Source organism: Salvia splendens, chromosome 14 (genome assembly GCF_004379255.2).
Source record: "Salvia splendens isolate huo1 chromosome 14, SspV2, whole genome shotgun sequence".
NCBI lineage: Eukaryota > Viridiplantae > Streptophyta > Magnoliopsida > Lamiales > Lamiaceae > Salvia > Salvia splendens.
Genome location: NC_056045.1, coordinates 9,773,089 through 9,790,759, shown reverse-complemented (window position 1 = coordinate 9,790,759; position 17,671 = coordinate 9,773,089). Strand labels below are relative to the sequence as shown.

At 44.6% G+C, this 17,671-nt stretch overlaps 1 protein-coding gene across 1 annotated transcript; it reads right to left on the bottom strand.

The window, feature by feature from the left end:
• Positions 1-2,892: 2,892 nt before the first annotated feature.
• Positions 2,893-16,727, bottom strand: LOC121765510 (LOB domain-containing protein 4-like). Its single transcript, XM_042161691.1, has 2 exons — positions 16,415-16,727; positions 2,893-3,251 (listed from the first exon to the last, which is right to left on the bottom strand). Exons 1-2 carry the CDS (start codon positions 16,592-16,594, stop codon positions 2,964-2,966), a joined length of 468 nt encoding a protein of 155 aa, XP_042017625.1. The 5' UTR covers positions 16,595-16,727; the 3' UTR covers positions 2,893-2,963.
• Positions 16,728-17,671: the final 944 nt, after the last annotated feature.

Genomic DNA, 17,671 nt, shown 5'->3' with positions numbered 1-17,671 from the left:
TCTTTTAATTTTGGGTCGGAGATGTCGACAAATTTGCGGGAGAGCAACAACGAAAAGTAGAGAGGCGGCAGTGGCTGGCGACCCCAGCGATGGCGTCGCGATTCGGGAGTCTGGAGAGAGAGATACGGGCGAACAGAGAGAGAGAGATTGGGAATAGGGGCGAAGGACAGCCGCCGTGCAGCGGTTCAGCGACGGCGGCGTCGGACTTGGAGGGCGAGCTGCAGCAGGTAACAGCAGCGGCTGTCTCGATCTGGAGCAGCGGTGGCTGGACTTCGGCAGCGACGGTGATAAGGGGGCAAGACAGCGATGGCGATCCAGGCAGCTGCGCGGAGGAGAGGCAAAGGCGCACAGCAGCGGCAGTGACGTCCATTGGCGACGGCGAGCCGGGACAGCGGTGGCCGCGAACAGAGGCTGGCCATGGCGGCGGCAATCGGCTCGACGGAGGGACGGCGGTGCTGCGATGAAGGTAGCAGGCGAGTGATAGGGCTGTCTCAATCTAAAGTTTAGATGTGTGAATTAATGTTGGGGATACTCCTGATTTTTGACGGGAGATAAAGAAGTGAAATGGGGAGGAAGATAGAGATGACAGTAGCTATGAATTGTGACTTGTGAGAAAGGGTGGTTGATTTGGGGGTGTTGACCGTGAGGTTGGAAAAGTAGAGAGAGAGTTTTGGGCTAAGTGAATTTTCTTTGGACTTGGACCCTATGGAATTTTGAGTATATTTTAGTGGTTGAGCCTTGGTTAATTATTTGATTGTTGATCCAACAATGGAAATAAATAGAAAGATGAGAAGAAATGGGCTAGATTTGTTTGCACTAAATGGACCGATGGAAATAGAGGAGTTGGGCTCAGAAGTCAAACAAGTGTTTTGGTGGATTAAAGTGGAAAAGTGTGAAGTAATGATCAATGTCTCGGGCGGCCTCGAAAATAAATGAAAGAGGAGAGAAGAATGGAGTCAAAGAAGATTTCTCCGCGTACAAAATTTGAAGTCGAAGTAAGGAATTCAAATTCAGAAAAAATTAAACGATCGAGGTGGGCTTTCTAACTAAAGTTTTACTATGGGCTTTTGAACTAAATTATTTTCAAGAGCTTGCGATTTATTATATCCGGTTTGAGCATCTTTTTAAGTGGTGAATTGATTTCTATGTGTGATTGCCAATTATTATTTCATTCCATGACGATGTGATATATGTGTTTAAAGTGTGAAAGTGATTGTCATATGTTGTGAATTGGTTGTGAAAGTGATAGCTTTTGAGTGGTTGTGAATTGCTCAACTTTGTGGATGTGATATAATGATGCCCAACCTTGACAGAAAAATGATTTATGTTTTAAATATTTTTTGAGGAAAATAAAGTTTGCAAAGGGTATGTAATGCCATGTTTTTGTTGTGAGAAATGCCTATCTGTTTGTTTAGCAAAGGAGTTGTCCCTACTAGACCTATTGAAATCGAATTCGGGTCTGACTAGGGAGTGAGTCCCTACTCAGGCTAGTGTACACCAATGGGGATCGTGAGCCGTCATTTGGGTCGGCCGGTCCAGTGATTGAGTTTGCGGCCACATTCTCGTTTCACATTATGTTGTTGATGTTGATGTTGATGATTGCTTAGTGAGGAGTGAGTCCCTACTATGAGTTTAATCAAATTCGGGTCCTAGCAAGGGTGCGTCCCTACTCGGACTAGTGTACACAATGAGGACCGTGATTCATCGAACGGGTTGGCCGGTTTTCGTGCTCGTGGAAAGTGGGCCCCTTACACGGCACCCTAAAGAACAAATATGACAGTTTCTTAAATAAGTCAAGGAGAAATGGTTGTGTTTTGAAATGATGAGGAAAAAGGATTTGAGGATGAGTTGAAAGTTTGTGCTGGAGATATTTTTAGTGTCTCGGGCCTTTTCAAGTTAAAACCCCGAGGTCACTCGATGGTGACATGATATAATTGTTTTTTTATAAAATTGTTTTTGGCATTTGTCCACTGAGTGCATCAAGTACTCAGCCCTGCATATGTTTTCCCTATGTGCAGGTTGAGCGGTGACGAGCGCGGTGAGTGTTGAGCATGAAAGTGAAGAAGATAGTAAATAAAACTTTTCTGAATATATTATGTCTTCACACATAATAGTATTCTACCCTCGAATGCTTCCGCTGAAAATTGTTTCTTTCGCCAAGTATTGTTAAGATAATATTTTGTTTCGAATTGCTGATTGTTGAAATGATACTCTGATTTTATTCGAGCTATTTCCGTTTGTTTCGAGCTATGGTCGATTTGTGTTGTTTTCCCCTTTCTTCTCCGCTTCTTTAATCCTCCCCTAGTCGCGATCAACCGTGTTTTCTATCCTTAGAAAATGCGGGCGTGACATCACAATTGATCAATTTAGGATGGAATGGAATGCACCATGTATTTCTACCATATACATACATTGCTTTTTAATTTATCAACTCTATTAATACAATATAATAGTGGACTGCATCATATTCTAATGAGAAATTTTATATGCATTGGTCATTTGGTTGACTAGCTAGAGTACTACAGAGACTAATTGAATAACAAATTATTGTGTTCTTTTTTGTTTGTTACCGTGTGTTAGTTCCCAACAACATTCTTTGCTAACTTGGTGGTGAAACATCATAATTAAAGCCAAAACATAAAATAACATAACAAGCAATCGATTGTGACAATCTTAATCTATAAAAGGTCACTAACAAGCATTTTTTAAATTGTCAAACCCCACAAGCATAACTATAATATACTCTATACCTTATGATTGTATGTTTTTTCCTTTTGTTTTTGCATTTACAATATTGTTAACCACTCCGACTCTGACCGGCGACCACCATCATCTCGCCCCGTCAAGCAAGACGTGTATGTATATATAGCATGTATGAAACCCGAAAAAAAATTATAAAAAAAACACAAAAATGAAACAAACATCAAAGAAAATGCAATATATAGAATATAGAAGATGAGAAGCTAAGGCCAGAAGGATTCATCAATGTTGAAAGAGGACTTGGGATGGTTATTGTGAGACCTTCTTCCGCGTGTCGAGGGAGACGCGCAGTCGGCTGAAGAAGAGTAGTGGCGCATGCGCATGTGGACTACTTCCGCCTGGGCAAGCGCAAGCTGAGTTTGTAGTGCGTCAATCTGCTGCTGCAGTGATGATATTGCACCTACGCACCCATAGACTGGATCCCTCACTCGCGCGTTCGCTTCATACACCAATGAGCTTACTGCGTCTCCTCTCTGATGCTCCGGCAAATCCTGTATGCAATTTTTTAAGTTAGTTTATTTTTTCATGTCAATTATTTAGCCGATACAATGCTACTCTCTTCGTCCCGCTTTAGCAGTCCTAGTTACTCGTTTTGTAAAAATGATAATAAATAGTTAAAGTGAAGAAATGGTAAAGTAAGATCGAGAATAATATAAAGAAAAGTCTTGTCTACATTATTCTCTCTCTTACTTTACCATTTCTCCACTTTAACTATTTATTACTCCCTCCGTCCCCAAAGAATATGCACTTTGGGGTTGGCACGGGTTTTAATGTAAAATTGGTAAAGTAAGAGAGAGATAGAGAGAAAAAGTAAATAAAGTATTGTTAGTGGAGAATGAGTCCCACCTCATTAGTGAGAAAAGACTTTCCAAAATTAGAAAGTGCATATTCTTGTAGGACGGATTAAAAAGGAAATAGTGCATATTCTTGAGGGACGGAGGGATTATCGTTTTTACAAAACGAGTGCTTAAAAGCAACAGAGACTATAAAGCAGGACAGAGGGAGTATATGATAACACTCAATTTCTTAGATTCAACGGTTCGATCTATGATTTATCACAGTGAACTAGTCTATCTTTTGCATAGAAGTTACCAAGTATTGGAACAATATATTTGATTTATTTTAACTTCGGAGAATCAAAATTGGAATATTTCACGTAATTAGCAATTTCAACAAGTAAAAAGGTTTAGTTATTGGACCCCACTTGTTTTCTTTTTTTAATTGACGGACAAATTTTGATTTTTTTTTTATTTTTCTCTCCTGTTCTTTTATGCTTGATGTAATTCTTTAATAATCCTTTGCGAGCCCCATTTACTTTAAATTAGGAGAACGGAGGACGATGCCTCATCTTTTCTCTTTCTCTTTTTACTATACTTTTGTTATTCAATCCTTTGTAACAAATAAATAAGTAAGAAATAAAGATTGTCATGCGTATGCAAACTAATCAATTGATTCACCCATGCATGCCTTTTATTTATAGTATTCATTTTTTTTCTTCATACTCACAAGCGTTAGTTAAGACATCTAAAAAAACGTGATTTCGTTAAGAAAAAGATATCAAAGTACCTAAATTAACCAATTCAATTCTTGGAATATACTGCCATGTTCATAAATATGTGTACCACTTTGACTAAACTCGGGTTTAAAAGGTGTAAAGGAATAAAGGTGAAAAAAGTTAATGGAATATGAATTCTACTTTTTTATATTAATTTTATATTTAAATGTGAGTGAAATGAGTTAGTGCAATATGAGTCGCGCTTACTAAATATAGTAATTAAAAAGTAAATGAAATATGGTTGACGGATCGAAAAGAAAATATGGGACATATATTTGCGAACAGATGGAATAAATCTTATTGCATATACTATATTGTGATATAATGAAAATTTTGGTGTCACTAAAACTACGCCACTAGACAAATTTGTTGTAGTGAAATATGATAATAGTAATTGACTTTCTTGGTAGACATATCGTATTTTCTTACTAGATTCAAGAGTGACCTTTTGACTAAAACATTTGAAATATTGGCTACACAATAAACAAAACTGTTTTAACTGCCATCGTAGTGGTAATATTAAAATAGAAGTTGTTCCATAAAGGAGAGGTAGCTAGATTTACTTTAGGATTTGTGGTGACAACTTTTAACCTATATAACCAATTCGTACAAGCGATTCAAACCCCTCATTGAAAAAGGAAACAAAACAAAAAAAGAAGAATCATTAAAGTGTTAGTTAAACAACTTTTGAATAATGATACATAGGCACTAGACAAATTTCCTTAAGTAGTTATATGATGGGGTACGTACTAAACAAGCCCAATAGCAGTGACAGCTCGGCCAGCCCAAAGCCCAAGAGTTCAGTTCGGCATTACCAAAGAGTTCGGCCTCAGCCTACAGCTCGGTAAAAGCCAACCAATCAAGCTCTGCTCTCAGGTCGGCATCAAGCTCTACTCTCAGATCGGCAACCAAAGCAGTTCGGTCTCGGTATTCGGCCGAACAAGGAGTTAGTGGACCCATACAGGATGTCCAACACACCCACTACCACGTGATGTCAGTTCAGGCCACGATCGTAGGCCATGACCTACGCTTCGCCCACGATCTTAGGCCATAACCTACACGACATCCACGACTTAGGGTGGTGATGCAAGCCATGATCTGAGTTCATTATATAAATAGAACTTAGATCTGATAGAAGAGGTTAGAATCTCTCGAGAGAAACAATCATATAGCAAGTCTGTGTTGTAAGCTGTATTTGGCAGATCAAGCAATACAAACCTGCCCCCATTTCTCCCCGTGGACGTAGATTTACCTCAGTAAATCGAACCACGTTAAATTCTCTGTGTCGTGATTTATTTTTACGAGCATTTATCATCATCAATAATTCGCGGAATCATCACTGGCGCCGTCTATGGGAAACGAAGAACAAAATTTGTGATAAAGCGAATTTTTGATCCATTTTTTCCACCCAAAAAATGCATACCAGATCGCAGAATACCCGCATTCCTGCCCGTGAGAACCCGGAGGAAGCCAATCCATCCCATAGGTCTGGAAAACAGCCTAGGGATAAATCCACCACCAGTTCTCATGGCGAAGGAACAGGCCGCTCCAAAAATCGTCCCACTGAGTCTTCCCAGCAGCCTGATCTGAATGAGGCTGTCAAGCTGTTCTTGGCTGAGAAGCAGGATGAGTTCTTAGCCTTCCTGCAAAAGAGCCAAGAGCCGAAGACGAAAACGGAGGATTCTCCTTCCTCATCCAGACATGAAAGTCACTACCGCAGTAGTGCCGTGTCTTCCAGGAAGAAGAATCCTCAACCCCGACATATTCCTGATCTTCCTCGGTACCGGAATCACAGGAGAACTCAATCTCCTCCATACCGACGAGATATCGGATTCGCCGTGTACGGAGCACTGAAGACTCCGTTCTCGGACGACATCACCCGAACTCCCCTACCACAGAACTACCGAACTCCGTCGATGACTTACGACGGGCTCGTGGACCCTCACGATTTCCTGGGGCGCTATCAATATAACATGGCGAACCAGGGTCTCAACGAGGTCCACATGTGCAAGCTATTTCCCGAGCTGCTCATCGGGAACGCGAGAAGGTGGTTCGATAGCCTCCCCCAGGGCAGCATCAGATCTTACCGAGATCTAATGGATGCCTTCCACAGGAGGTTCTTTCAGAAAGCGGAAGCCCGAATCACTTCGGCTCAGCTGCTTTCCATTCGTCAAGGTCGCGACGAAAAAATCAGCGACTTTATGACAAGATTCCACAAGGAATGCCTGCAAGTGGACGATCTCAACGATCTGCTTGTCATCTCGGCATTCCAAAATGGAATCCTGCCCGGAGCTCTCTACAGGAAGCTCGTTGAGTGCGGTCCGCAGACAGCTCAGGAAATGTGGGACCTTGCGGACCAGTACTCCCGAGCCGATGAGGCAGACCGTCGCAAACGGTCGTTAGACAGCTCATCGTCCCGAGGAGACAGGAGGAAGCCCGATCATAGCGATCAGGGACATCCTCGCCGAACTCCTTTTGGCGATCAGGGACATCCTCGCCGAACTCCTTTTGAAAGGATTCAAAGGACTCCGGTGCAAGACAGATTGGGACCCCGTCTCAATCCCGAGAAGCCGCCCGCTCAGTTCGTACCGCTGAACAAGCCGAGAGCGGAAATTTTCGAACTACACTCCGACCTGTTCGAAAAGCCAAAGCGGATGACGAAATCTGCCGCGCGCCGACCCCAGGATAACTACTGCTCCTACCATCAAGACCACGGTCACGATACCGAGGAGTGCAGAAACTTGGCTGCAGGTATCGACGTTCTTGTGAGGGCAGGGACATTGAAAAAATACCAAAGCAAGCAGTCAAAGAAGAATAAGAAGCAGAGAGGTGCGAACTGCGCTCCTCAGGATCCGAAAAGGCAGCCGGATCCCGAAGACGATGACGAGCCGCAATATGATGGAGTAATCCTGACTATTGACGCTCTCCCTGCCGGGAAGACCAAGTCGTCCCTGAAGTCAGAGCGCAGGGGCTCCAATCGAGAGGAGCCAACGCATAAAAGGCTGAAGCAGGACGAAGTGATTACGTTCTCGGATGCTGATCCCGTCCCGGCCATCTCTCCTCACCAAGACGCCATTGTCATCCAAGCCGGAGTGGCAAACAAACTGATCCACAGGGTGTTTGTGGATACAGGAGCGTCAGTCAGCATTCTTTTTAAAGAGTGCTTCGACAAACTAGAAGTGGACCCAGCTCGGCTCAGCCCGGCTCCGCTTCCCCTGAAGAGCTTCGCCCAGGAGGACACCCGCCCTGAAGGTATTATCAGCCTTCCGATCACGGTGGGGAAAGCGCCTACTAGCTCCAGTACGATGATTGAGTTTTTCGTGGTAAAAGCTCGGTCCCCGTACAACGTCATCCTGGGAAGAGACTGGCTCAACACAGTTCGGGCCGTTTGCTCCACCTATCACCTCACCATCAAGATCCCTACTAAAGGAGGGATAGCGGTCATCCGAGGTGACCAAAAAAGAGCAAAGGAATGCCTGCAAATTGCGCTTAGAAGTGGTGAGCAGTCAGATAGGCACCACCAAGCATAGCAATCACAGCAGCCGGAGTCAGAGGCGATGACCGAAGTCATACCGGAGCCGAACTCGATGACAGTTCAGCTGTACGAAGACGATCCATCCAGAACGGTTAAGATCGGCTTCGCGGGAACGCCTCTACTTCGGGAAAAAACCATCCAGCTCCTCAAGGAGTACAAAGACGTCTTTGCATGGTCTCCGTTGGACATGACCGGAGTGCCCCCCGAGGTAATCACTCATCGTTTAAATATTGATCCTTCGGTCCGGCCGATAAAACAGAAGCAAAGACTCTTTGCGGCAGAACGAAGTCAAGTCATCCATGACGAAGTCCGTCAATTATTGAAGGCGGATGTGTTATTCGAAGTGAAGTATCCTTCGTGGGTGGCCAATCCTGTCATGATCAAGAAAAAGGAAGGAGGATGGCGGATGTGCATAGATTTCACCGATCTAAATAAGCACTGTCCCAAAGATTGCTATCCCCTTCCGAACATAGATAAAAAAGTAGAAGCTCTGATAGGCTTTGAAATTTTTTGTTTTCTTGATCTATACAAAGGATACCATCAGGTTTTAATGGATGAGATTGACGCTTCAAAAACGGCCTTCATTACTGATTTCGGCATTTTCGCTTATAAAAAGATGCCATTCGGTTTAAAGAATGCCGGAGCCACTTATCAAAGGATGGTAGACAAGCTTTTTCGGCACCTGATTGGAAAGGAAGTCGAAGTATATGTTGACGATATAGTCGTCAAGAGCAAAAGCACCTCGGAGTACGAGCACAACCTCAAGTCCACTCTCAACGTGCTCAAGAAAGCCAACCTCAAACTTAATCCCCAAAAGTGTACCTTTTTGGTAGATTCGGGAAAGTTTCTGGGTTGTTGGGTTTCAAAAGACGGACTCAAGGCAAACCCCTCAAAAGTTCAAGTCGTTCAGAACATGGCAATGCCGAAGTCCATACATGACGTGCAAAGGCTAACCGGATGTCTAGCCGCACTGAGTCGATTCCTTTCCCAAGCAGCCGAAAAGCAACTGCCGTTCTTCAAGGTGTTGAAAAAGGCACCAAAGTTCGAGTGGGGAGCCGAGCAGAAAAAGGCCTTTGACGAGCTCAAAAGTTATCTAGCCGAGCTTCCTATTCTCTCTGCTCCAGCCGAAGCCGAAGTACTATTCTTATACTTAGCGGCATCGGATCAAACCATCAGCGCGGTGCTTGTACGAGAAGAAGGCCTAAAGCAGTTTCCCATCTACTTTACAAGCCGAGCATTAAGAGGTCCAGAAACAAGGTATCAACCTCTGGAAAAAATTGCTCTGGCGTTAGTAAATGCAGCAAGGAGACTGCGGCCATACTTCTATGCTCACAAGGTATGCGTCTTAACCGATCTACCTCTTCGGCAAGTTTTGACCAAGCCAGAAGCATCGGGCAGAATCGCCAAGTGGGCTATAGAGTTGGGAGAGCACACAATTGAATATCTACCTCGGAAAGCCATCAAGGGACAAGCCTTGGCAGATTTTCTTGCAGAAGCGAAGTTCGATCAAGCAATTCCTATTATTGCCGAACAGAAGAATTCTGCCAATGCCGAACAAGCACAACCCTTGGAATCCGAAGTAGAGCCGCCGGACTGCTGGAGCGGATTCGTAGATGGAGCTTCAAACAAGATGGGAAGTGGAGCTGGTATTTTACTTGTCGCTCCCGACGGACACGAGGTAACCTACTCACTTCGTTTCCTATTCCCCACTACTAATAATGAAGCCGAGTACGAAGCCCTCCTGGCCGGACTCCAGTTAGCGCAAAGTCTACTCGTCAAATCTCTCAAAGTCCATTGTGATTCACAAGTCATAGTAAATCACATGTTGGGTACAAGTGAAGCCCGTGACGAGAGAATGAAGAAGTATTTGGACAAAGCGCAAAGCATCAGCCGAAGTTTCTCCTATTTTCGGATAATCCGCATTCCCAGAGCGGAAAATAGCCGAGCAGATACCTTAAGTAAGTTGGCCTCAGATCCGAGCTCAAAGGCGGAAGAATTAATGCATCGAAGCATTGATGAAGCCGAGGTACATTCTGTATCCAGCTCGCCGAACTGGATGACGCCGATCTTGCAGTATCTGGATCATGGACAATTGCCCGAGGATAAGAGAGAAGCTCGGAAGATCACGTGCCGAGCTCTTCGGTACGAACTTCATGAAGGAGTCCTCTTTAGAAAGTCTTACCTCCAGCCGTTATTGCGGTGCGTAGGACCAGAAGAGACGGACTACATCCTCAGAGAAGTTCATGAAGGATCGTGCGGTAGCCACATCGGAGCCAGAGCTTTAGCTAAAAAAGTTCTGAGATGGGGATATTATTGGCCAACCATGGTACAAGAGGCAGTGCAGCTCGTCAAGAAGTGTACGAAGTGCCAAATTCATGCAAATGTCCCAAGGATGCCGCAGACCGATCTATACACTATGCAAAGCCCTTGGCCTTTCATGCAATGGGGCATAGACATAGTGGGACCACTTCCTCAAGCTCCTCGGCAAATGAAATTCCTTATCGTTGCCGTGGACTACTTCACGAAGTGGGTGGAGGCTGAACCATTAGCTACGATAACGAGCTCAAAGGCATTGGACTTCGTCTGGAAGAACATAGTGTGCCGATTTGGCATACCCCACATCCTCATCTCGGATAATGGGACTCAGTTCACCGACAAGACGTTCAAGAATTGGTGCCAAGAGCTGAACATACAACAGCGGTTCACTTCGGTCTCCCATCCCCAAGCAAACGGACAAACGGAAGTAACGAACCGGATTCTGGTGAAAGGGTTGAAAGCTCGGTTAGAACAAGCCAAAGGACAATGGGTAGAAAATCTCCCTCAAGTCCTATGGTCCTACCGAACTACACCCAAAACCTCCAACGGTGAAACTCCGTATAGTCTGGTGTACGGCACTGAAGCCGTAATTCCGGTGGAGATCGGCGTACCCAGTCCCCGAACTCTAAATTTCTCCTCAGAAATGAATGACGACGGACTGAGAGCAGAACTAGATCTCGCCGAAGAAAGAAGAGAATTGGCGTGCATAAAAGCAGCCAAGTATAAGGAGCAAGTAGCCCGGTATTATAACCAAAGGGTGAAAAAGCTTCAATTTCAAGTGGGAGATCTCGTCTTGAGAAACAACGAAGTAAGCCGAGCAGAAAAGCTGGGCAAACTCGAACCCACATGGGAGGGTCCATATCGGGTGTCAGAAGTCCTCGGCAAAGGGTCTTATAAATTGACTCACATGTCAGGAGAACAAGTACCCCGAACATGGCACGTCTCCAACCTCAAGAAGTTCCACTTGTAAGAGACAAGTCCGGTCAGTCCGTCTCGTGTCTAGTTCGGTCATAGGGGTATGTGTTTTTATTTGTTTGTTTTTTGCTTGCACCTTTTACTTGTCGTTTTATAAAAAGTTTAAAGTTTTTTCTTTCGTCTTTTTCATTTTTTCTCTATGTGTTTTGTCCCTATGTGCTTGTCGTCTCTTACAAATGGTACCAAGGTATATCGTTCTTTAAAGACTGATCCCCTTTTTAGATCGATTATTAAAGACTATTGTGAGTCCAAGCTTCTAAGGAGGATATAAGACCACAATTCAGCTTAACAAGCAGTCCGTCTGAAACGAACTGCAATAAGCCAACGATTGTGAGTCCAAACTTCCAAGGAGGATATAAGACCACAATTCAGCTTAAACAAGCAGTTCGTCTGAAACGAGCTGCAACAAGCCCACGATTGTGTGTCAAAGCTTCTAAAGAGGATACAAGACCACAATTCTGCTTAAGAACCAAGCACTTCGTCTGAAACGAACTGCAACAAAAGTCCGATTCTCGCGATAAAACTTGCCTGAATTAGGACAAGGGAAAGTCCAATCCACGCGATAAAACTCGCCGAATTAGGACGACCAAGTTCGGTCAAAGCAGTTTACCTCATAAGACCGAGGACGACCATGTCTAGTCAAAGAGGTTTACTGCATAAGACCACTTCGGTTAACTGGGAAAGTCCGATCCACGCGATAAAACTCGCCGAATTAGGACAAGGGAAAGTTCGATCCCGGCGACAAAAATCGCAAAATTAGAACACAAACCAAGTCCGGTCAAAGATGTTTATTTCATCAGACCAAAGACGAGTCCGGTCGAAGATGTTTATTTCATCAGACCAAAGACGAGTTCGGTCAAAGGTGTTTATTTCATCAGACCAAAGACGAGTCCGGTCAAAGATGTTTATTTCATCAGACCAAGGACCAAGTCCGGTCAAAGAAGTTTACTTCATAAGACCGAGGACAAGTACGATGAAATTTTTTCGCTAAGCTGTAAATACAGTGTTAGAAGCGAAAACAAAATTTCATTTATCAAATCTTGTTCGGCATACAACTCCGCTACCCTACAAAATGGCGTTACGCTATTACAAAGGACTATTCTACCGTCCAGGGTTGCTGAAGTTAAGCCACCTATCTGCAAAATCCTCTGGAAGCCGAGTTCGGTTGTTCCGAGCAGATGAAGAATAAGCAGGTCGACGAGATGCTATCCTCGACCCAACGCCTCTTCCCCGAGCCCGAGAAGTCCTAACACCTCGGCGATGAAGAGTCTCTGCAATAAGCATCTGCTGATCTTGCTCGCTCATAGTCACAACTCCTCGGCGAATTTCAGTCCGTCCCCGTCTTGACGATTCCGGTTGCTCCTGAGCCCGTTCTCGTCTTGACGTTTCCGGCTGTTCCGGAGTTCGTTGTTGGCTGGGAGTAGGATTTTGAACAAGGGAACCAGAGGTTTGATCTGGAGTGCGAGCATCTGTTGGCACGATATGCCGAAGGAATCTTTCTATGGAGGGGCGCCGAGAAAGGACAATGTCGTACCGAGAAGCCCAGCGCCGTAATGATTTCACAACTTGTTGGCAAGCCGAGCTCTCCAGCGCATTGTTCCTCCGGAGTACAAGATATTCCTCCCACAGTTCGTCAACTCGACTCTGAACATCTGAGATGGTCAATCCCCCGCGCACACGGATGTAATCCTCGTACGCAGTCCTCTCAGCAATGGTCGTATTCAGCTCGGCCTCCAGATCCTTCTTATCGGACTCTAAGTCCTTATTATCGGCCTCCAGCTTCACTAAACGAGCCAGAAGCTCGTCATTCTTCGTCTGATCGGCTATAGCTCTTCTCTCAGCTTCGTCTAAAGCCGAAGAGTACAGCCGTTTCCAGTGAAGTATCTCCATCTCCTTGAGTACAAAGCAGCTATATTAGTTCGGCAGCTGTACCGAGCAGATAGTAAAATACAACAGGAGTAAAGGCGAGTACGAAAAGCTATACGAAGACAAATGTAGAGAATTTTTCATTCACAAGGAAAATTTTTTACACTAGGGCTTCAAGGCCATTTTACAAGGAAGAAACTAGACTAAGAGAAGGGAGACGAAATCATACTCCGCCTGCTTCGTCTCCGGCTCCTCGGTCTGGTACAGCTTCCTTCTCCTGGGCTACCTCAGCCTCGGCCTCGCCTCCTGCCGGCCTCGCCTCCGCCTCCTGATCGGCCTCCTTCTCCGGATGCCCGGCCTGATCGACTTCGGCCTCCCGCTCCAGCGGCTCGGCCTCACCCTCTCCGTTGTAAGTCGAAGCGGGTGAAACGGGTCCCACGGAGGCAAAGATAGCCTCCAGGTTCTCGTCCCGATCAGCTCGACAACTCCGGACTCGGTCTGCAGAAAGCAGGACCGAGGATGAAGCGAGCTCCTCAAGGAGCGGCAGATTCTGAAGCCGAGCAGCTATCTCTCGGCTGTACAGAGGCAGCACGACGTCGGGCCCCTGCTCGCCCTTATCGGCAATTAGCCTTACCAGACTACCGACAAAGGCCGAGAACTGGCTGCTCAAAAAGAGTCTCTCCGTGTAGGCACGGAGACTCTCTCCTTGGGCAACCACGGCGGCAGCATCCCTCCGTTTCGTCTGCTCTCGCTGGATGACGAGCTGGTTTTTGGCAAACTGAGCTTCATCCTGGGCCGAAATCCTAGCAGCCCTGGCTTTCTCAAAGTTTGCCTCAGCCTGCTCGGCCCGGTGACAAGCAGCCGCCAATTTCCTCTGCATCTCGGCATAGTCGTTGGACGCTTTGGAGAGTTCGACGGCGACGAGCTTGGAGAGCATATCATTCCTCTGAAAATGGATAAGGAAAAAAGTTAACAGAGGGCACCAAAAATACAAGACAAGCCAAGCCAAGGAATCAAGAAGACAATTCACCTCGGCGAAGTCCGTGGGCCATAAAAATGGCTCACAGATATGCTCCGAAGGAGGCGCCAAGACCACGTCTTTCTCTGGCGCCCTTGGGGGCTTCTGGGTCTTCCCCTTCTTGCTTGCCGAAGTCGACTCCGGCTTCTTTGGACCCGAAGAGGTCTTTTGCCTCTTCGGATTCTTCTCGGCATCAGGCGCCGAGCTGGTAGCCTTCTCTCTCTCCGGCTCCACAAGCTCGGAGGACTTTCTGATAGCCTTATTCAACATGAACACTGCCAAAAAGCAAGAAAGCAAAGTCAGATTTTCTTCGTTAAAGCAGTAGAGCATAAAGATAAAGAGAAATCCTCACCCTCGGCCTCTTCGTCCGAAGACGAGATGTCGAACACGACGTCGCCCTTGACGAGCTCAGACTCCGTGTATTGTTTCCTAACTATGGGAATCTTGTTGAGCTCGCCATCGAGCTCGTCCAACGGTTCAGGCCGAGGGTGACGGATAACGGACTCCGGCCCTCTCCAGGGAAAACTAGGAGCCGCGGTCCTATCATAGTAGAAGAAGCGATTTTGCCACTTCGGCCACTTCGTTTTACAAAAGGCCCTAAAGGGCTGTAAAGGGATCAAGTAAAACCAAGACCCCTTCCTCTTAAATTGAAAGAATTTAAGGATCGCCTTCAAAGACAAATCCCTTCCTAACCTACGGAGTTCGGCAGCGAAGGCCGACAAGTGCCTCCAAGAGTTCGGAGTCACCTGGCCTAAAGGAAGCTGAAAAAAATCTAGTAAATCTATAAAGGCAGAAGGGAGGGGGAAACGAAGCCCGCATTCTAAGCAGGCCTCATACACGGTGACGTAACCCTCCGGCGGGGAGTCAGCCCTGTGATCACCGTCAGGTACCACCGCCTTCCCCCCAGGAAAAGAGTATTTTTCGTAAAGGGATATCACAGTATCCTTACTCAAGATACTGTGAAAATACTCTACGGTCTTCTCCCCGGATTCTTTCCGGCTAGAAGACCCCTTACCCCCTTTCCTAACGCTACCCGACTCCGAAGAAGAAGAAGAAGACATTTTTCTTACTTTTTGAAGGTGAAGGTAGTCTGAAGAAATTTTTGAAAGCGGAAGGAAATTTTTCACGCAGAAGATAGAGAGTGCAGAAGAAGCCAATAGCAAAGGTGTTCAAATGATGAAGAAAGACGGTATTTATCAGATTTGGAAAAGATTTCAAATCATCGCACCGTTTCATATCCCACCTTTTCAGGATTCAACGGCCGGATTTTACTGTCGCATTTAATGCCGCATTTAATGCAGTCACGCGCAGGGCACGTCCCCTGACTTCAGCCTCCCCCGTACCCTTTTCCAGAATGCCGAAGTGACTCGCTTCGCCGAAGTGAATCACTTCGCTTTTCGGGGGGGGTAGTGATGGGGTACGTACTAAACAAGCCCAATAGCAGTGACAGCTCGGCCAGCCCAAAGCCCAAGAGTTCAGTTCGGCATTACCAAAGAGTTCGGCCTCAGCCTACAGCTCGGTAAAAGCCAACCAATCAAGCTCTGCTCTCAGGTCGGCATCAAGCTCTACTCTCAGATCGGCAACCAAAGCAGTTCGGTCTCGGTATTCGGCCGAACAAGGAGTTAGTGGACCCATACAGGATGTCCAACACACCCACTACCACGTGATGTCAGTTCAGGCCACGATCGTAGGCCATGACCTACGCTTCGCCCACGATCTTAGGCCATAACCTACACGACATCCACGACTTAGGGTGGTGATGCAAGCCATGATCTGAGTTCATTATATAAATAGAACTTAGATCTGATAGAAGAGGTTAGAATCTCTCGAGAGAAACAATCATATAGCAAGTCTGTGTTGTAAGCTGTATTTGGCAGATCAAGCAATACAAACCTGCCCCCATTTCTCCCCGTGGACGTAGATTTACCTCAGTAAATCGAACCACGTTAAATTCTCTGTGTCGTGATTTATTTTTACGAGCATTTATCATCATCAATAATTCGCGGAATCATCATTATATGTAGATAACTTCTTCTATTGATTTCATACATTGAACAAATTAGCATTACATCTACCATCTCAACTTCAAGAATATATATATATATATAGTTTTAATTATAAGAATTCCCTCATAAAATTTTAGTACCTAAGAAATCTTTTCTGTTTTAAGAGTTGGGTATTTACTAATTTTCACTAGTATAAGTGTATAACTAAATATATATATGTTAAGTATGTTAGGGGAGAATGGCGGTTGTTGATGCATTACATGCACGTCCTGTGCTAGGACAGAGTTATCAAAAGAATATATAAATAAGACATAATGAGTTATCGAAGAATATATAAATAAGACATAATCATTATCAAGTCAGAAGAGAAGATATAAGCGAACCTGGAGCATCTTGTTGACATTGCTAGCGCCAAAGACCTTATGCACGCTGGCGAACTTGTGTGGCTCCTCTGCCGGAAAATAAGGTGCGAAAACGCAATCTCCTGCGCATCTCCGGCGGAGGAGCTTGCACGCCGCGCACGGCGAAGCAGCACCTTGCTTTCTGATACTGCTGTCCTTCATCACAATCACAACTCTACTCAAAGAGTGTTGGTTGAGAAGTGATGAGGTAAGATAGGAGTAGTTGCAATTGTTAGTTAATACTTATAAGAAGTGGGAAAGTCACATAACACTATAATTAGACGCAGGGCAGGCGGATCTTTTTGGTCTTAGTGGATACCGGCACCACTGAAGAGTGTTGTGTTGTGTATTTATACTACTTGAATTCATTAAGATGGGTGGGTGGGTTCCACCATAATTAGGTATATCTCATAAATTAAAAACCAGCGACTCCAACTAATCATGGAATTCGTTTTCAAACTTAGGATCAACTATAGTCTTATTACGTAAATTGTCAGAAAAATCATAAATTTTGGTCAAATTCCGATTAATATCACAACTTTAAAAATGATTAATTTCATTATAACTTTGACATTTTACTCAATTGATCGATAATTTAATAATTCAGGGAAACTATACAAGATATAACGGAAAGTACCACCTGGGCAAAACGTTCGAAACGATGTCAAATTCAAACATATAGGCGCATGTGACAATGAAGAAAAATGTAGTATTAAATTGATCATTTAAGAAAGTTGCTAATTGACAGAATTTGATTAATTTGCCTTCCTTATTTATGTTGCAATGGCTAACTTCACGCTTTCATTGATTACTCTAACAACCTCTTTAATTGCTTACATTTAATTTGAAGGCTGTGCTAGTGCTACTGCTCTTCTCTATTAGGTGCCGTTTACTCTTTACTTTTAATTGTACTTTAATTTTATGTTGAAATCTCCATCATTAAAGGTAGGGATGTTAATTTGTCTGTTCGGATTTAGATCAACTTGTTCGGATTGTTGGGCTGTTTGGGTACGGGCTATTCAGGTTACGAATTTTTCATTCAACCCTAACCCAAATTCACCGAGTTTTAGGCTAACCCATCGGGCTATTTGAGCCAAAAAGCTTTAAAAACAATACTATCTCGTAGTCAAATTTTCCTTCGTAAAATAATTCTAAATTTTAGATATTTTTTCTTCTAAGTTTTAGAATCGTGTATGATCTTTAAATTTTCATGGTTTTCAATATTAGTTGGAGATGAAA